The sequence below is a fragment of the Tupaia chinensis genome, unplaced genomic scaffold, assembly GCF_000334495.1.
Source record: "Tupaia chinensis unplaced genomic scaffold, TupChi_1.0 Scaffold144909_1, whole genome shotgun sequence".
Taxonomy (NCBI): domain Eukaryota; kingdom Metazoa; phylum Chordata; class Mammalia; order Scandentia; family Tupaiidae; genus Tupaia; species Tupaia belangeri.
Window position 1 is genome coordinate 1,370,750 of NW_006204769.1, and position 20,636 is coordinate 1,391,385.

The 20,636-nt window shown below is 45.1% G+C and overlaps 1 protein-coding gene across 2 annotated transcripts in view; it reads right to left on the reverse strand.

The window, feature by feature from the left end:
- The window catches only part of CD80 (CD80 molecule), a 40,908-nt gene extending 31,458 nt beyond the window's left edge, over window positions 1-9,450 (reverse strand). For both annotated transcript variants that reach the window (XM_027767928.1, XM_006167646.3), the window contains exons 1-2: window positions 9,267-9,450; window positions 6,637-6,934 (exon numbers count right to left, since the gene is read on the reverse strand). In XM_027767928.1, coding sequence (XP_027623729.1) covers window positions 6,637-6,736 — 100 coding nt within the window. In that variant the 5' untranslated portion in view covers window positions 6,737-6,934; window positions 9,267-9,450. The remainder of the gene's footprint in view (window positions 1-6,636; window positions 6,935-9,266) is intronic.
- Between the last annotated feature and the right edge of the window lie 11,186 nt (window positions 9,451-20,636).

The window sequence follows — 20,636 nt, forward strand, 5'->3', positions numbered from 1 at the left end:
GGGGTGGTGATTTCTTGTTTTCTGTCTCTCTCTCTCTGTCTTTCTGGTGAGCACACCCTATGGCAAAAACCTCTCAAAAATTTATTTTATTTATTAATTTTTAAAAAGTTTTCGCCATAGGGTGTATATGCTCACCAGAGATAGTGATAGGGAAAGTGAGAAACCACTCTCCATGCCGCAATCCCTTCTCTTCTATTCTTCTCTTGGGATGGGCACTCATGCACACGTGTCCAGCATGAATTTCAAGCTGCCAGGTCTAGGACTTGAGCCATGGTTGGTCCTGTGGGAGTCTAGTGCTTTAACCACCATACCACCTGCTGGCTCCAACTTTTTCTCCTTTTTAGACATAGGTCATATACTCTGTATAAACCAGATCCGTTCTCTCTCCCTCTCTCTCAACAGTATTTATTGCCTTAAAATGGTTAGGGCTTGGGAACCCATTACACCAGCAGATGGTGTAATGGTTACATCCCTAGACTCCCATGTAGTCAACTGTGGTTTGAGTCCCAGCCCTGGTGGCTTCAAACTCATGCCAGGTGCATGCCCAAGATCCCAAGAAGAGAATGGAGGAGAAGGCATTGCAGTGTGGCCACCCTCCTGGGGGATAATTTCTCGCTTTCTGTCTGTCTCTCCAGTGAGCACACACACCCTATAGCAAACATTTCTCTCTGAAAAATAAAATGCTTAGGGCTTGAACAGCTGCTATCAGGGCAGAGATGACAAAAATCATCATTCACGCGTGCTTTTGGCCAGCAGCATTCTGATAGCAAGATGGGGTTTGGGGGTTGGTTCTGTTAATGGTGGCACTTTGGAGGCGTTTGTTTTTCTAGCTCAGTGTTCCCCATGCCACAGACTCTCAGGCTAATGCTTTTCCTCACCCCTTGCCCTAGTCCTGTAGGAGTTCTTTCTCCTCGCCTTGGGGCCCAGCCTCCCCGGAATCCCAGTCGTGAAGGAAAAACTGCCCACATTGGCAGCTCCAATGTCTAGAGTATGCAGTCAGAATTTCTGCCTCCGGAGACAGTAGCTGCCAACCTCGTGGTGGAGAGAGGCCTGGCCAGCCCCGTCTTGTGCAGGAAAGAGGGGTCACCTGCCCTGGGACCAAGGCTTGCAGAGGGAACAAGGGAGAACACTCTTGCCATGATGTGGCTTCCTGACTCAACAGGGTAGGAGAGCCCAGTGTGGCAACTCCCCTGCCCTGAAACAAAACTTTCCCTTATCTTCCTCTGCTCTCCTCATCCAGTCTCGGCTGCCACAGGCCATGTCCAACATGCATATAAGCTCTAGTTTGACAGACCCCCACCAATCTCACCTCCTAAACGTTCCCCAGTCCATTCCGTTCTCTCTGACTCCATGCTTTTCATCAAAGCCATCCTGGTGTATGCACTGAAAAAAACCTCCTGAGAGTTGGCAGTTACCATGGCTATACTCCAAGCTAGTCTTAGTGCTTCGACTTTGCTACTCAGGCTAAAGATTATTACTCAGCAGTAGCACAAGCATCATCTAACTAGGAGCTTATTAGAAATCAAAACCTCAGAGGGCCAGCAGATGGCATAGCAGTTCCATCAATGAAATCCCACATGGTCAGCCATGGTTCAAGTCCCAGAACTGGTGTCTTAAAACTCATGCCGGGTACATGTACTTACATACTCAAGGTCCCGGGAAGAGAATGGAGGAGAAAGGATTGTGGCATGGCCATCCCATCAAGGGGTGATTTCTCACTTTCCCTTTCACTGTCTCTGTCTCTCTCTCTCTCTGGTGAGTGCACACACCCTAAGGCAAAAACCTCTTTAAAAAAAAAAAAGAGAAAGAAATGCAAAATGCTACATCCCAAACCCACCTAAGAAGAAACATCATTTAAATAAACAGAGATTTAATTTTTTTTAGAGCAGTTTGAGGTTCATAACAAAACTGAGTGGAAAGTACAGAGAGTTCTCGTATACCTCCATCTCACCTATTCATAGCCTCCCCTGCCATCGACATCCCCCACCAGACTGGTATATTTGTTGAATTTACATCGCCACTGTATTATCACTCAAAGTTCATAGTCTACATTAGCATTCACTCTTGGTGCACGTTCTGTGAGTTTTGACAAAGTATGACTTAACCCACCATTACCGTGTTATGCAAAATAGTTTTACTTCTCTAAAAAAATGTCCCCTGTGCTAGAAGCTGCAGTTTAACAAAACCCTCAAAGTGGATCAAAGGTTTAAACCTAAGGCCTCAAACTATAAAATTACTGGTGGGTAACACTGGGGAAACTCTCGGAGACATCGGAGTAGGCAAACACTTCTTAAGTAAGACCTCTAAAACACAGGCGATAATCCTAAAAATAGACAAGTGGGATTTCATCAGGTTAAAAAAGCTTCCGCTCAACAAAAGAAACTAATTAGAGTGAATCAGCAACCCATAAAATAGGAGAATATATTTGCAAACTATGCCTCAGATAAGAGACTGATAACCAGAGTATACAAGGAACTCAAGTTTCTTACCCAGAAACGAATGATTAACCCAATCAAATGGACAAATGACCTGAACAGACAAATCTCTAAGGAAGTCATGAACAGCCAAAAAGCATATGAAAAAAATGCTCAACCTTCCTCATCATAAGGGAGATGCAAATCAAAACCACAATGCGATATCACCTAACCCTAGTCAGAATGACTAAGATTAAAAAAATAAAAAATGATAAAAGCTGATGAGGCTATGGTGAAAAGGGATCTCTCCTTCACCGTTGGTGGGAAGGTAAATTAATGCAGTCACTGTGGAGAACAATATGGAGATTCCTCAAAGACCTACAAATAGAACTACCATATGATCCAGCAATCCCACTGCTGAGTATCTTCCCAAAGGATAGGAATACACTTAGTCAGAAAAGTACTTGCATATCCACGTTTATTGTGGCATTATTCACAATTGCCAAGACATGGAATCAACCCAAATGTCCACAAACATATGAATGGAGTGAAAAAGGGTGGCACATATACACCATGCAATACTACTGTCATAAAAAACAATGAGACCCTGGCATTTGAAAGAAATTGAGGGAATATGGAAGACTTACTGCTTCAGCGAAGCAAGCCAGACTCTGGAAGAGAGGCATTATATATCCCTAACTTAACACATATCGAATGTCTGTACTCTATGGCAGAAACTGAAAGATTGGAAGATATAGAAGCATGGAGAACAACTGAGGATACTAGAGACAGCACGAGAGGAGAATGGAAATGGGGAAGGATGAGAGAGAGGAAGGGAATCAAGGGGGAAAAGAGAAGCAAAACATTGAAAAGACACAAAAATGGAAAATTATCTGTTAATGATAATGTGAATGATAACATCTTCAACTGGACTAATATACAGTTCATTCATGTTGGGAAAATTCATTTTGTAAGCTGTAATGATATACAGTGATTGAATGTATACATTTTTTTAAAAGGGGAAAAAGAAAGCCCCAGGTAATTGGTATATAAAATTGAAGTGTGAATGGTATTTGAGATAGATTACACCACTCCCCCGCTTAAAACCATTCTGTGGCTTTTTAGTGTTCCCAGAGAACATTCAAATCCCTGACTATGGCCTGCAGGCCCTGTGGGAGTCTGTCTGCGGGAGTCTGTCTGTCCCTGCTCCCTCTCAGTCTCCACCTGTTCCGCCAGGTCCTTGCTGACTCTGAGGCGCAGTGCTTCCTATCCCAGCTCACTCCTTACCCCTACTGGCAGGGAAGACAGCCCCTCCTCTGAAAGCTCTGTCCTCTGCTTGCTGGTCACATGTTCATTTGAGTGATTATTGCTCAAATCCTCCCTCCCAATGACCATGAATTCCGTGAAGGTAAGAGCCATGCCTATTCTGCTCACGATTTGTTCCCAAGACCAAGAAAATTGTCCTGTATAGAGTAGATGCTTAGCGTTTGTTACATTAATAAATGATTAAGGAGAAGGATGCACGCTGCTGCCAGACACATCCTTACTTTGGACCTTTATCCAGAATTCTCTTTCCATCACCCATCTACCTCCAGGAAGCTGCCCCCGCTGCTGCAGCTCAACCTGGCTTCTCCCGTTCCAGATCTTGGGTGTTTACAGCCGACCAAGTCCTTCCTAGCTCTTCGCTGTGACACGTGCTCAGTTTTGTCTTCCCCGGTTAACACATCAAACCTCTTTGAGGCAGGAATTCCCGGCACAACTTACACGTCCCACCTAGCACACAGTAAGTGTTCAGAGAGAAGCGGCTCTTAGATAATTGGTCAGTTGTAGCCCGAACAGTAAAACCTGGATGCAGCTGTGAAGAAGGGGCTTTCCGAAACATTGTTCTTCAGCTCAAAGACATCTCCCTCAATTTATTTCGGACTCTAACTTTCCTGGACAATTGTGAAAGTCTTGGGTTTTAATTTTTCTTTTGTTTTCTTTCTCCTTTTTATGGTCTCCTTTCTGCCCCTTCCCTCATTTTTCAGAAGCCTGCATACATTTTCTTTCAAATAGTTTAAACTTATTCAGAAAGTGTACTATACCTAGAAGTGTAATATAACCGTCCTCTCTCTATATATAACCTGATGTGTAAATTGTGAAACTTAAGCCATGGTTCTTAGTTCTGCAAAGTTTCCAACTCAGAAGAGAAAAATCTAAAACTACAACAGTCATGGGCCAGTCCACAGGCTAGGTTGAGGGAGTTTAATCTCGCATGGCCAAACATGCAGTTCAAGTCCCAGACCCACTGGCTTGAGAAACCCCCTGGGTATATGTGTGCACATGCTCAAAATCCTCACAGGATGGAGAAATGGAGGAGAAGGGATTGTAGCATGACCATGCCCTATTCGGGAGGGTTGGGGTGGGGTGGGGTGTGCTTTCTTTCTTTCAGAATTATTTTATTTAGGGCCGGTAGGTGGTGTGGTGATTGGGGGCGCGGTACTCACACATGGTCAACCACAGTTCAAGTCCTGGATCTGGAGGCTTGCTTTCTCACTTTCTTTCTCTCTCTCACTGTCTCATTCTTGCTCTGTCCCTCTCTGGTCAAATTAAAAGAAAGAAAGTTAAAATAAAATAATTCTTAGGGCCAGCAAGTAGCATGGTGGTTAAGGTGCTGGATATTCTCACATGACCGATCATGGTTCGAGTCCTGGACCTGGTGGCTTGCTTTCTCACTTTCCCTCTCTCTGTCTCTCTGTGTCTCTCTTTGGTCAAATTAAAATAAATGAATGGATACATTTTGTAAAATTAATTCTTCAAAAAATAAAATAAGTCTTTAAAAAGTGTTGTATTTAATTTTTTTCTTAAAGAATTATTTTAACTTTATTTATTATTATTTTCCAGTTTGACCAGAGAGAGACAGAGAGAAGGAGAGAGGGAAAGTGAGAAAGAAAGCCACTAGGTCTGGGACTTGAACCATGGTAGGCCATGTGGGAGGGAGTCCAGTGCCTATAACCACCATGCCAACTGCCAGCCACTACAAAATTATTTTACTTAATTTTATTCATCATTATTGTTTTTTAATTTGACCAGAGAGACACGGGGTGAGGGGGAGGGGACTCGAACCGTGAGTGGTCAGCCATCTGGGAGTCCAGCGCTTTAACCACCACACCACCTATCAGCCCCTGGGGGGTGCTTTCTTCCAGTCTCTCTCTCTGGTGAGCACAGTGACTTCTGGCAATGAAAACAGAAAGATGATATTTCTCAACTCCATTCTCTTCTACATCCCCCTTCAAGTGGGAAAGAAGGCCAGCGTCGTGCCATTCTAGAGGCAGAATCTTTAGCCAACTTGCGTCATAGAACCTCTAGTTTGGGATCGGCCCTCAGCCAAACGCCCTGGGCGTATCACGAAATGTATATCACAGAAGAAGCCATAACTCTAAGCTATCCTGAACTGACTTTGGGTTTTGTTGCTGCAATAACTCCATCCCAGCCTTCTTTTTACGGTCTGGATTTTTTTCTAGCTTTTTAAATTTTTATAACTCTTATTTACGTTAAATTGCTGTGCACCTTTATGGCATACAATGTGATTTTTCACAGCATTCATGCAGTATGTGATAAGCAAATAAAGGGTATCACCATATACATCTTTTTTTTTTTTTTTTGGAGTGTTTTTTTTTTTTTTTCTTTCCTATAGGGCGCATGCGTTCACCAGTAAAACACAGAGAGACAGAAAGCGAGAAATCACTCCCCAGGGGGGATGGCCACGCCGTAACCCCTTCTCCTCCATTCTCCTCTCGGGATCTTGGGCACACACGCACACGAGCCTGGCATGAGTTTAAGCCACTGGGTCCGACGCAAACTGCAGTCAACTACATGGGAGTCCAGCGACATAGCCATTATGCTAACTGCTGGTCTCCATATACATCGTTTTCAATAATGAGCCTCACACTCTGGTATCTGTTAAACCGTTTTTTCCTGGGCACTCTCTCCCACCCCCGCCCCAGTGGTCTACATTCTTTAGTTAACTTTGCCACTAACTTGCTGTGTAACCACAGGCAAAAGTTTCTTTAACTTCTTTGGGCCTCAGTTTTACCATTCCTAAAATGTACCAAGAACACCCTGAAGGTCCTGTCCAGCCCACAGGGTGACAGCAGGGAGCAGTACAGAGACCACCTCTTTTTTTTTTTTTTTCTCTTAACTCCGTGGGAGTGGACTCAGTGAAGTCCCTGAGGTCACTTACCTGAACAGAGCTGGAAAAGACTGATCAGCACCAAGAGCTCAAAGAGCTTGAGGTGTGGACACTCGGGCAGCAGCGTTCCCTGCCTCGGTGTGTGACCCATGGCTGCAGATGTTTACGAAGAAAATGAAAGCCAACAACCTAGAGCCAATGAAGAGCCGGGAACCTCTCAGGTACGTGCCAGGCAGGGGCAAAAGACAATTCAGTTGACCCGGGTAGAGGGTTCTCCGGTGGATTTTACAAAATACACTGAGGATAGATGGTCCTTGGTTTCCCAAGTGTGTGGGTTTATCTTCACAACCTGAAAAAGAAAAAAAGAAGTCACTCAGAAAGGAAGATCTTCTAGGACCAGCGGTTAGTGTAATGGCTATGTCGCTGAACTCCCATGTAGCCGACCACGGTTTGAGTCCCGAACCCGGTGGCTTAAACTCACGCTGGGCGCATGTGAGTGTGTGCCCAAGATCCTGAGAGGAGAATGAAGGAGAAGGATTGGGGTGTGGCCATCCCCCCTGGGAGAGTGATTTCTCGCTTTGTTTCTCTGTCTCTCTCTTTCTAGGTCAGCCCCCTAAAGGAAAAACCTCCCCAAAAAAAAAAAAAAAAAAAAGAAAGAAAGAAAAAAAGGAAGATCTTCTTACTGTGCTGTGGGTTGTAAAACTCCCGAGCCACCTGCCTAAAAAGAGTTGGGAATCATAACCTGAGCAACCTCTAGAGTGTGACCGTGAGAGAAAAGCAAGCTCAGGGGAACTTTGCGGGGAGACGACCATGCCTTGTGCATTTTCTGAGAACCAACCACAGCTCTTCTATGAGAGAGTTTTCTTCTTAATAGACATGGTAGACTGTCTGAAACACAAATAATGGTAGGTGTGGTTGGTAGAGAGTGGGTGGGAGGGTGGGTGTGAGAAAAAAAAATTTTTTAGCATAGTCATGTCTGCTTAAAAGTATTGTCTACTAAACTAGTCTCCAGATGGTTTCGTAAATACTTTATCAAATAAAAGTTCAAGCATAATGCTTAAAGACAAAAAATTACCGCGTTAAAAATAGGTATGGTTAGACTTTTGTTAGAGTCTCAGGACCCTCAGTATCAGGTATCCAGCCCATAGATGTTGAGATCCTCCTCTGGATATCAAGAAACACGGAACAACCTGTAAGGGTGTGTTTTGTCCAAGGTAGAATTTAAGTTATGAAGCAACTTCCTTCCTAACATATTAACAGAGCAAAACAAGTGGATCAATCCTTAAGCACCTCTACTCAAATAATATGTCAGGAAGGCTGGAGCAGAGGGGTCCCCACCTCTAGGCTACGGACCCACTGGTCCAAGGCTCTTTAGGAATCAGGCCACAGAGCAGGCGATGAGCAGTGGGTGGGCTTCGTTTGTACCTATGCTGCTCCCCATGCTCACATTACCACTTGGGCACCCCCTCCTGTTAGATCAGCGGTGGCATGAGATTCTCATAGGAGCACAGAGCCTCAGGGCCAGCAAGTGGCATGGTGGAGAGGGTGCTGGACTCCCACATGGCTGACCACGGATTGAGTCCTGGACCTGGCGGCTTACTTTCGCTCTCCCTTTCTCTTTCTCTCTGTGGTCAAATTTAATAATAATAATAACAACAAATAAGATGAAATAAACCTTTTAAAAAAATAGGAGCAAGGACCCTGCTGTGCACTGCACATGTGCGGGATCCAGGTTGCGGGATGCCATACCCTCCCCTGCCCACCATGAAGCTCGTTCCCGGCGCCGAAATGGTTGGGGGTGGCCGGGCTAGAGCGTCTCAGTCAATAGAAGTCTATCAGTAAAAAGGGAGGAAAAGAAGACCCACTGTAAACATTACTTATTTATATTACGTTCTCTAATATCAGGAAGCTGTTTTTTTTTTTTTTTCCGGTAAATATACCGATATTGAGAAATGAAAACGAATGCTCTGTTGAACTGTTACCCTCTTGGGCTGCCGCCACAGACACTGTCTGTGCTACTCAGAAGGTGCTCGGGTCTCCTCTTTGTGAACCGCCCAGAGCTGGGGTTCTAGCTACATCCGATGGTTTAATAGCCCAGTCCATTTTAACCAGGATTATCTTGGCAAGACTTATTAACCAGCATTTTACCAGTTAGAAAAATACAGCCTGCAACAATAATGCTTGCTACCATCTAGGAAACTTAAAGTAACGAGCCACAATCTGCTGGCAATTCTCCAGATACGTTGGGAACCTATGGCCTCTGTGGGAATAAGGGCCCAGAAGCCTCTGTGAAGACAAATATCTGTCCCAGAGGTAGAAGTAATGGTGTGTTCGTTCACAAAGCAAGTGCGTTCGAGACCCACAGTTAGCGTAATGGCTATGTCGCTGGACTCCCATATAGTCGACCGTGGTTCACATCCCGGACCCAGTGGCTTAAAACACGCTGGGCGCGGGGACGTGCGTGCCCAAGATCCCAAGAGGAGAATGGAAAAGGGATTGTGGCGTGGCCATCCCCCCTGGGGGGTGATTTCTCGCTTTCTGTCTCTCTGTCTCTCTCTCTCTGTGTCTGTCTGGCGAGTGTCCGTGCCCAAAAACCTCTTAAAAAAAAAAAAAGCACGTGTATTGTTAGTAACTAGTTCTACCAAGCTATCCCCTACCCACATAATGGTATGCGTACTTACTTGCTGAGAGAAGTTCTTCTTTTCTTCTTGTGTTAAAAATCAAAGGAAGAGGACCCACTTCTGAAATGCTCTTTGCTCGCTGTCTGCAAAATAATGGCAAGTCACTGCGTTTTTCTCTCGGGGATGTATGGGAGAGGGGGAGTTCCCCCTTCTTACTTCCTATTACGGGATGGAGGATTTGTGCATTCAGAAATACTTCAGTGATGCTGTAGCTGGCAAGAGTGTTGACTTGGTTTGAGGAAGCTTTGTCTGCCTTTGAGCAGTCTCCTCTTAGCGGGTGTGGTCAGGGCAAATCACACCACAGCTTTCCCTCATCACCATGCACAACTAACAGGAAACACCCAGCGCACTGGGAAGTCCTGGGGGTTGGGGGGGAATGGAGAAGGGGCCCCAGCAGAGGAGGGCAGCCTGCTAGCTTTGCCCGGGCAGTGGTTCATGAGCTTTATGGGCTGATTGTCTCCATGCTGGTCTCAAGTTTTGATTTAGCACCCAGAGTTACTTCTCCCTTGTCAGGCCACTGAAGGAATAAGCTATCTGCCCTATAGGGAGTGGGTAGTTTTTGGAGAGTGCTCAGCTCACAATATCACCCTTAACTGCACTCCCGCCCCTCCATCCCCACAGTCTTCACGGGGTGGACTTCCAGCAGCCATACTGGATAGCATGTTCTAGCCTTCTAGCCATGGTTGAGTGCCCCTAGGTGAGCTCCCCATTTCCAATCAGTCTGCCCTCCATCACACTGTGCCCCCCTCAGGGCAGGCTCCATTCATTGAGCTCTCCTTCCCCTTCCTTCTTCGTCCTATCTTGGCCTGAGACCCACCTGTGCGTCCGGCTGGGTCTCCTGAACATCTGGTGACCATGACCTGCATCTCAAGCAACTGGTCTATAGCAAGGACATTCCAGAGGTATGCGCCTCCCCCACACACACACACATTAACATTAAAAGATTAGGGGCACTGGCCTCTAAACATACTCTGCTGATTCTCTTAATTGATAAGCTAACATTTTACTGTAACCTTCAAGCAATGTATACACAAACCAGACCTTTGTCTTAGTGAGAGGGAGTCTACATTGATTTTTTTTTTTTAAGTTTTTTGCCATAGTATGTGTGTCAAGAGAGAAAGAGAGAGACAACAATAGTGACAGGAAAAGTGAGAAATCCCTCTCTAGAGGGATGGCCATGCCTCAATCCCTTCTCCTCCATTCTGCTCCTGGGATTTTGGGCATGCATGCACATGCACCTGGTATGAATTTCAAACTTCTGGGCCCGACTCTTGAACCATGGTCCCCCATGTGAGACTCTAGTGCCTTAACCACCATGCCACTTGCTGACCATGCATTGATACCTTTTTAAAGAATTATTTTACTTAATTTTATTTATTATTATTATTATTTAATTTGACCAGAGAGAGAGAAAGGGAAAGTGAAAAAAGCAAGCTGCCAGGTCTAGGAGTTGAACAACAGACAGACTTACGGGAATCCAGTGCCTCAACCACCATGCTACCTGCTAACTCCCCTGCATTGATCTTTAGTTGACTTATGAAGGCTTTGCTCTTACCTTGGTTCTTTGTAAATCCTGAGCCTGTGCTTGTAGTTGCTCGGACCATTCTCTGCGTGGTGGCCAGTGGAGCATTCTTTGTCAATGTAAATAAACTCATGTTTCTTTCTTTCTTTCCTTTCTTTTTTTCTTTTTCTTTTTTGAGAGGTTTTTGCTATAGGGCACATGTGCTCACCAGAAAGACAGAGAGAGACAGAAAGACAGAAAGTAAGAAATCACCCCCCCCCGGGGGGGATGGCCACACCACAATTCCTTCCTGCTACATTCTCCTCTTGGGATCTTGGGCACGCACACACGCGCCCGGCATGAGTTTAAGCCATCAGGTCCGGGACTCGAACTGCGGTTGACTACATGGGAGTTCAGGGACAAAGCCATTACGCTAACTGCTGGTCCCGATAAACTCATGTTTCTCCGCTGACTTCTGGGTGTGTTCTTTGGAACTAATAAACATTATGGGCAAGCCCTTTCAGATTTGGGGCTCCCTCAGAACACCCTCTATGAAGAATCTATGTAGAATCCTGGAGCACCTGTGTGTAAGCTGACGCAGGCTGGACCAGTCTACTTTACTTGTGCAGGTAGAACTTGACAGCATCTCGCCTGGGCTGCACTTTCCCCAGTCTGCCTCTGTTGCTTTGTCAAGGGAAACACCTGGAAGATCCGCACTCATGCATTCCATCTCCGGAATGTGGGAAGTCAGTGCCCTTGGGCTACCCTTGACCAAAGGGGGCTAGAAGTTGATGGATAACAGCTTCTACCTTCTGTCTGGAGAGACCATTCATGAAGTTCCCCAGGAGGCCTCAGGGTAGGTCCAGTACCAAATGCCTTTGGGAAAACAATATTATTGGTTTAATTTTATCTATTATTATCATTTAAAAATTTGCTACAGGAGGGGCTGGCAGGTGGTGTGGTGGTTAAAGGTGCTGGATTCCCACGTGGCTGACCGCAGTTCGAGTCCTGGACATGACGGCTTGGTTTCTTAATTTCCCTTTCTCTCTCTTTGTCTCTGGTCAAATTAAAAAATAATAATAACAATGAAAATAAATAAATAATTCTTTTTTTAAAAAAAAAATTTGCTACAGGACATGCACACTCACTAGAAAAAGAAAGAAAGACACAGAAAGAGAGAAAGTGAGAAAGCAAGCCACCTTTAGCAGAGGCCAACTGGGTAAGGCTTCCCGATACTGACTTTTCCTCCTCCCCTGTCCTCCTGCACCGCCAGACTCAGGTTTCCAAATAAACTTCTTTGCTCAGGCCCTTGTCTCTAACTCTGCTTCTGGAGAATCCAGGCCAAGGCAGCAGGGACAGCACTGGGTAGGAGGAGGGAAGATCATTGCAAAAGAAGAGAAGGAAAGAACAAAGGGTTTTTCAACTTTGTGATTGTGCTCTGGCTGGGAGCAGGCCTTCTCCAGAGGGTATGCCCTCAGGCCCTGCTAGCACTTGGAAAATCGGACACACCTCCTTCATGGAGTGAGTGGTAGCTCACAGGTGTGATCTGATAGGCCCACCTGTAAAACTTCCCTCCTGGCAGCACCCCACAACAGCCAGCCCTTCCCCACCAGAGGAACATTCATCTGCCCCAAGGGCAGCTGGAGATTTTCAAAGGGTATGTGGGACTAGCAGTTTTAAGAGAATCAATTTCCATATTTTTCTTTTAACCTACAGTGCGGAGGCCCAGGGTTTTCTCCCTATGTAGAAGAATAGCTTTACCTTTTATCCGACTTGAACTAATGTACTAGAAAGGAAAAAAAGTCCTTTCAAATAAAGGAACAATTTGAAATGTTGGTGCTTTAATCAACGTTGCCTTCTTTCTTAAATTTTTTTTTTAAAAATTTGTATGTATTTAATGTATCTTTACAGGAACCAGCAGGTGGTATGGTGGTTAGGGTGCTGGATTCCCAGATGGCTGACCACGGTTCGAGTCCTGGACCAGGCGGCTTGCTTCCTCACTTTCCCTTTCTCTCTCCCTCTGTCTTTCTGTTCAAATTTTTAAAAAAATACATAACAACAACAAATAAAATTTAAAAACATATCTTTACAGTGCGTAACATTGCTTTTTCCAGCATGCACACCAGTCAATTGTTGCCTCCTTGAAGCAAGACAATGGAAGCCTAAGGTGGGCCTGTGCCCCTCCCATCTTCTGTTAAATAGCGTTTATTTAATGAATCATGCCTCTTCTATTTCCTGTGTGTGGCTGAAGACACCATCCGTCCTGGGCAGAGAGCAAAGAGGTCGTGGGTGGGAAATACTGCTGGCGTGGTACTTTGTTTCATCTTGACGGGGCTGCATGGGTGGCTGCTCTATTCACCTTAGAGAGCATGTTCAAGTGCTGGAGAGCACGCAGGCAAGCCCTTCTGTGATGGGGACACACTATCTTTCCACCTTCTCTTGCTAGAGGAGGCGGCTGAGCTCCCTCACTCACTTGGTCTGGGTCTCAGGTGCATATTTTGAATAATTATGAAGAAGATGTGACAACTTCCCTCTCATAGACCAACGTTACATTGTCAAGTAAAGGGAATCAATATCAGATAAGTGCATTTCTTTTTTTCAGAGAGAATTTTGCTATAGAGCATGTGTGCTTGCCAAAAAGACAGAGAGAGACAGAGAGACAGAAAGCGAGAAATCACCCCCCAGGGAGGATGGCCATACTGCAATCCCTTCTCCTCCATTCTCCTCTCGGGATCTTGGGCACACATGCACATGCGCCTGGCGTGTTTTAAGCCACTGGATCTAGGACTTGAACCATGGTCAACTACGTGGGAGCTCAACCAAGTAACCATTATGCCATCTACTGCTCCCGGTAAGTTCCTGTTTTATATTTCTTGAATGTTGACCAGATCTTAGGAGAAATGTTTTCACTGATTTTTGCCATTTTTGACAATTTAATTCTACTCAGTACATTATTTAAACCATACATTAGATAATATAACGGTTTCCTTTTTTAAAATGACAATATTACAATACATTGGAAATTATATCCTTTGTAGATATTTAAAAGTTATACACAGTTATATAAATGAGCAAAGAAATACATAGTCTTGGGGCCAGCAGGCAGTGTGGAGGTTAAGGCACTAGATCCCTCACGGCCAGCTGCACAGTTCAAGTCCTGGACCCAGTGGTTTACAAATCACACTAGGCACATGTGTGAATGTGCCCAAGATCCTCCGAAGAAATGGAGGAGAGCGATTGCAGCTTGGCCATCCCCCCTGGGGGGTGATTTTTCATTCTCTCTCTTTGTCTCTGCATACACCCTATAACAATAACAAACATAGTTTTATATATATATATTTTATTCCAGAAAATGCATGCATGAGAGAGGAAGGAGAGAGAGAGAAATGGCTTCTCTAGAGGATATGCCCTAAAGCCCTGCTACTAGGTTACCCCAGTAGGACCTGGTCACACTGCAATCCCCTTTCCTTCATCCCTCCGGTCTGTCAGAATCATGGGCATGACCCGCATGTTTCTCCAAGCGTCAGGCTGGGATTTAAACCTCAGCAGGCCTTGTGAAATCTGGTTCCCTCCACATAGTGTGCAACCACTGTGCTATGGGGTTTGGCTCAATAGTTTTTCTTTTGTTTTTCGGTTTTTGCTATGGGTACATGCACTCACCAGAGAGACAAAGAGAAAAAGAGAGATAGAGAGTCAGAAATCAGCCCCTGGAGGAATAGTACAATCCATTCCTCTCCATTCTCCTCTCGAAAATTTTGGGCACACAGGCACATGTGCCTGGTATGATTTTCAAGCTGCCATGTCTGGGACTCAAACTGCACAGTTGGCCATGTGTGATCCAGCCACCTCCATGCCACCTGCTGGCCCAGCTCAATAGTTTTGTTTTTTTAATTATTTTATTTATTTATTATTATTATTCAATTTGACTAGAGAGAGACAGAGGGAAAATGAGAAGGCAAGCTACCAGGTCCGGGACTTGAACCGCGGTCAGCCATGCAGGAGTCCAGCATCTTAACCACCATGCCAACTGTTGCCTCCCTCCCCCAGTCCAATAGTTTTATAGGTTTTGTTTGGGAGGTATACCAGTAAAAATTTTGAAAATCACAAGACACACTCAAGTTTTGAATCCTTGTAAAATACAAACCTGATTTTGAAAAGCATACATTACATAACCGTAGCCAATAACATCTTGATGTGAACTAACCAGAGAGACTGGAACAAAAGGGACGTGATACCTCCTTTATAGTTGGTTTTCCCCCTTCTCGGTGGTAAAATACAGGTTTCTTTTCCAAGATCCTTCACTAATGGGATGTATTTAATCCCTCTACTCCCAGAGACCCCATTAAAATAAAAAAGATATGTCCATAATTACTGGGAGAATAAAAGCATGATTTGTGGACCAAAGATTTCTGGAATAAACTTCTGGAGGCTAGAAAGTGGATGAGGGTGATGTATGGGGCAGTTCCAAGGAGGCCAAAGCCTGAATATGGTGTTATTGATGCAGGGGGTTGGGGTGATTAGGCCTAACATCAGTGCTAAATTCGGACCACGAGATGACAAGGTTCTTTGTCTCATGCTCACAAACACTTAGAGACAGAGACAAATGGGTAGGAAGCAAAATTTATTAGGAAAGTGTAAAAGCTTCCAGCTAAGTGGAAGGGGGCCTGAATGGGTCACTCACTGTGGGTAGGAGTAGCACAATTATATAGGCCCTGACAAACAAAAAAAAAGAAGAAAAATACTATCTGTAAACTATTTTTGTTTAAGGAGATAGGAGAAAAAGACTTCTGGAGAGAGAGAGAGACAGAGAGAGAGAGAGGGAAAGTGAGAAAGCAAGCTACCAGGTCTAGGACTTGAACTATGGTCAGCCATGTGGGAGTGTCCAGCACCTTAACCACCATGCCACCTGCTGGTCCCCAAAAACAACTTAATTTTAAGAATGCTAGTGAAGATGTTCCGGGAGGCTGGGTAGTTTTCAGTTAATTGTCCTTGAGTTAAGACAGTGTTTTCAGGACTGTAGTTAATTTGTCTATTTCTTTCTTTTTTTTTTTTAAGAGGTTTTTGCTATAGGGTGCGTGCACTCACCAGACAGAGAGAGACAGAGAGACAGAAAGCGAGAAATCACCCCCCGGGGGGATGGCCATGCCACAATCCCCTCTCGGGATCTTGGGCATGCATGCACGCACATGCGCCCGGTGTGAGTTTTAAGCCACCGGGTCCAGGATGTGTACCGCGGTCGACATGGGAGTCCAGCGACATAGGCATTACACTTACTGCTGGTCCCTAATTTGTCTATTTCTTGTCTTGTCAGCGAGTAGTCCTAAATTTCAAAACATATACAAGAAGAGTATGTTGTTAAGGTCCTTCCCTCTCCTGTCCTCCAGATCAGGAGCGACCACGCTCAATGTTTGGAATGCGGTAATGATAGGAAAAGTGCCCGCTTCGGTTTCATTATCTCAAGCTGGCTGCAAGCAGCTTTTTCTGTAAGCAAGTAGTGAGACCTAATAAATGATTTCTAGTGAGAGCAGCAAATAATTTGTATTAGAGGCGTGACCATAGTGACTCCATCTTGTCTTGAACTCTCCATTCTGTGAACTCCTAACCCTATCTACCTAGCCAGAGATTTTACTCCTGTCTCATTATCAGAAGGAAAATCCATGAAAAAGAGGTAAAAGGAGTTTGTTTTGGAAAGCAGGCCTGGGGTTGGAGAAGAGCAGGGACTACTGCTCCTCAGTATACCTTTGTCTGTATCCATTTGATTTTTTAATCCATCTACAGTGTAATGAAAACTGAGGGAATTATTCTTTAGATTTTTATGTGAAAAATTAAAAATGATAAATTTATGAGAGAATGTTCTTACAATCCTAGGTTGAGAAAACAAACCACAAAACCTGGAGGCCACAAAAAAAGAAAAGATGCAGGGACCAGCAGGTTGCATGGTGGTTAAGGCACTGGACACTCCCACATGGCAGACCACAGTTCAAGTCCTGGACCTGGTGGCTTGCTTTTGTTAGGGTCCTGAGATCTATCTAACCATTGATGACACAGAAAAGGCGACAACAATGTAATTACATAAGAGGCTTTTATTTTTCCAGCTAGCTTAGGACCCTGAGCCTAAGAAAAAGGGATCTTTTATAGTTCAGAATTGCAATGCAAGAAGTACAGTCAGTAATTTTCCACTTGAAGGAAGGGGGTGTGTGAAAGCTAGCTGTCACTATATTTTTAGGTTTAGATTAGGACTTCCAGTTGAGGTCAGGTTGACCTGGCCCTGGCATCATCAGGGCCCACCTGCACCTTGTTTATTTGGTCTCAGACTCCTCGGGTTCTGTCCTTGAGGGTCTAACATGGCGGTGGTTGTGTCAATTCGGCCTAACACTTTCTCACTTTTCCTCTCTCTCTCTCTCTCTGTGTCTCTCTCTGGTCAAATTAAAATAAATGAATGAATAAATAAAATAAAATAAAAATTAATTCTTAAAAAAAAGAAAAGATGTGCAGATCTGAGTTCATAAATTAAAAATATTTACACACTGAAAGGCCCCATAAATAAAATGAATAGGAGCATTCATTTCAGTACTGGATGTACGAAGACGGCCCTACAGGAAGGGATGACTCCAGGGAGATGCAGCCTGCTACTCAGAAAGCACGGGACATGTAGATCTGACCAGATGGCAGAGTGGTCCTCCCCTTTTCCTTTGCCCCTGAAATAGAATGGTCTCTGCACTGACTTGCCTCTGTTGAACTTAGGGCTGTTTCACTTTCACAGGCTGGTAAAGCCAGGTTGAGTTCAAACTTCCTACCAGTTCTCTGGATTCCCCCGGGGCAGGGCTGGGCTAGATCCTGGCAGTGGCTCAGAGTCCTTGTAAGTTTCTCTATTTGCATATTGAGTACCCAGAATTCCAAATGCTGGACAGCCTCGATGCTGAGAAAACCCCTTTTCCCACAGTGGCCGGTGTAGCCAAGGAAACAAAACCCATTATTACATTGACAAAAATTTTCAGGGAAGTTTTGCTTTCCGTTCTCTAACATGACCCTCTCGTGGGGTTTGGAAGTTTATTCCTAAGTAAGGCTGTGGTCTTGCAGCGAAGAGTCACGAGAAGCATTCTGTTTGACCACCCCTTGGAGATAATTCCCCAGGGTACCGACTCGAGGACCAGCAGATTATTTCTGTCATGGCGTGTGGCACCGTGACCTTTGGCCTCTCATCGGAGGGCTGAAGTGCACCTTTTGCTGCTTTGTCTGCTCACGTTCCTAAGGCAGAGCCTAGCATCAGGTGGCCAGACCTAGGCTCTAAGGCCAGGGGATCCCGGGTACTGCCTGTGTGCTAAACGACACCCAATGAGATTTGCCACCTCTTCCTTTTCCAGTTCTGCCATTGAGATGGAAATCACTGAAATGCTTAAATGAAAAGGGGAGTGGACCTTCAGAGCCAACTCTTGTTCAGCTTGAGGGCTCTCTGCACATGGCCTGCTGCCCACTCTCCCTCCTAAACCTGGCACCCGACTCCGTGCATGCAGATCTGGCTACACCATCCCTTGGCTTCCTAGACTGCCTTGCCCATTCTCTCTGCCCATCCAACCATCTTGCTTCCTTAAAGGGCCAGAACAAAGGTCATTTTCACAAGAAGCTTTCCTTAATCCCAACGCCTGTCTGTTCTTTTCTTTCTCTGAGCTCCTCATGTCTGTACTCCTCATTTGGCTCCTCAATCAAATTCCCCCAAAATTTATTGAGTGCCTACTATGTGCTGGGAACTGGGGATGCAAAGATGACTAGACCAAGAGAGATAAGAGCAAACTGGAGGATCCTAAGAAGAAACAAGTAACAGCAGAAAAAGAGCAGGGCAACTAGCCGAATAGGAGTCTCGGATGGTGGAAAGCCACCATGGATGTTGAGGTTCTGCTGGAAATCTGACATACATGGCCAGGAATTACCTTTGTGGATTTTTTTCTGCGTGAGCCAGGGTCCTTACTGAAATATTTCATCTGCTTTCAAAGTAACTATAGACAATGGAAAGGGACCAGAGAAAAGTAACAAGCAATAATTACAAAGGGTGCTACACTGGGCAACTTAAAGAATAGAGATATGGAGAGCTGAGGTTTGCTTCTTTTTAATTCATGTTTTTAAGACTGGTCAAGTGGTTTTGAGGTGCTTGACAGTGATCCTCCATTGCCTTGAGATGTTTTTGCTTTTTTTTTGAGCTCATAATAGTAGACGTGTATGCTCTCCACTTCTGTGGGTGGACCAGCCAGGAGAAAATCTCAAAGCAGGAAAAATGTGGTCGTGTTTAAGGGAGAATCGTTTTTGTGATGAAAACGGAAAAAGTAACTGTGGTAGAAGGTTGCTGAGTTTTATTGCCTGATACTTTAAGGAGACAAATCTTGTGCCCAGAAGGGCTGCGGCTTCTCTGCCCAGTAGTGAGGGCTTGCCCTGGGATCCTGGCTAACGAGCGATTCTAGGAGCTGAGGTGCTCCGTTACTACAACGGTTGGCTGCCACACTCCACACTGTCCACCGGGGTGGCTAACGGAGTTACCAATGTTTCTCTTTGCAGTTTTCTCTTTCCTTTTCTCTGTTCCCTGAGAAACAGAAGAAGGAGCCAATGGTCAGTCATGAGGAGAAGGCAGAGATCATCTTGGTGCTTTCAAAGGAGGAGAGTGTGGTCATTACGAAAGCAAGCGCGAATGAGCTGCAGCTGATGGTGCTCTGAGCAGCCTGCCGAAGCCGTAACAGAGGGACACGGTTTAAGCACTTGGACACACAAGCTGTTTCCTGACTCCTAACTCGAAGTATGCACCTTCATCTTCCTGTCCACTTCCCTTCCTCCCAGCCTTTCTTCTTCCTTCTTGCACATTTTTCTGGAAAGTGAACCAGACAGTTGCTATCTGTTTCTTATTTACAATGTAACAGAAGAAATGATCTTTAACTAAAGGTCATAGTTTCTAGGTTTCAAAAAAGGGGAAGGATACAATTCTGTTCATCAAGTTAAAGAGAAATTGGATGGCTTGAACGAAAAGGGGTGTTTCCCTCCACTAACTCTTTCTAGAAGAGGCAACATACAAAGCACGCCTTGCACAGACACATTTCAGTACTATCTGAACAGGAGAAGGAATGGTAGTCTCAGCAGAAAGACGTGGTTCACCAAGCCAAAGAGAGCAGCATCTGGCCAGAAGAGCCTTACGGGCACTCTCCTACTAAGTCTCCCCTGAGCCTCCAGGGGAAGGTCTGCTAATGTCTCTAATGGCCCCAGAGGAGGAAATCTGCCTAAATGATTTTGTCTTTTTCTAGATACCCTACCCTAGGCTTCGTTTCTCTCTGAAGAGCAATTTTAGGTATCAATGCTTGAGACCCAGGGATAGAAGGGTGGCACTTCATCAGAGAGTAGAGTGGGCTGGAGAGCGAGAGCAACCAAATGTCCACCAACTAGGTCTTTTCCTTTTCGGAGAGATTTTTGCTATAGGGCGCGTGAGCTTGACAGAAAGACAGAGAGAGACAGAGAGACAGAAAGGAAAAACCACCCCCCGGGGAGAATGGCCACACCGCAATCCCTTCTCCTCCATTTTCTTCTCAGGATCTTGGGCCTTCACACTCGCACTCATGGTGTGAGTTTAAGCCACCTGGTCCGGGACTTGAACCATGGTTGACTACATGGGAGTCCAGCAACATAGCCATTACACCATCTGCTGGTCCCCCAACTAGATCTTTTACTTGCTGTCTCAAAAATCTTTTCAAGGGACCAGCAGGCAGCATGGTGCTTAAAGCACTGAACTCCCAGATGGTCAACCATGGTTTGGGTCCTTGACTTGGTAGCTTGAAAATCACACCGTGTGTGTGTGTGTGTGTGTGTGTGTGTGTGTGTGTGTGTGTGCATGTGCA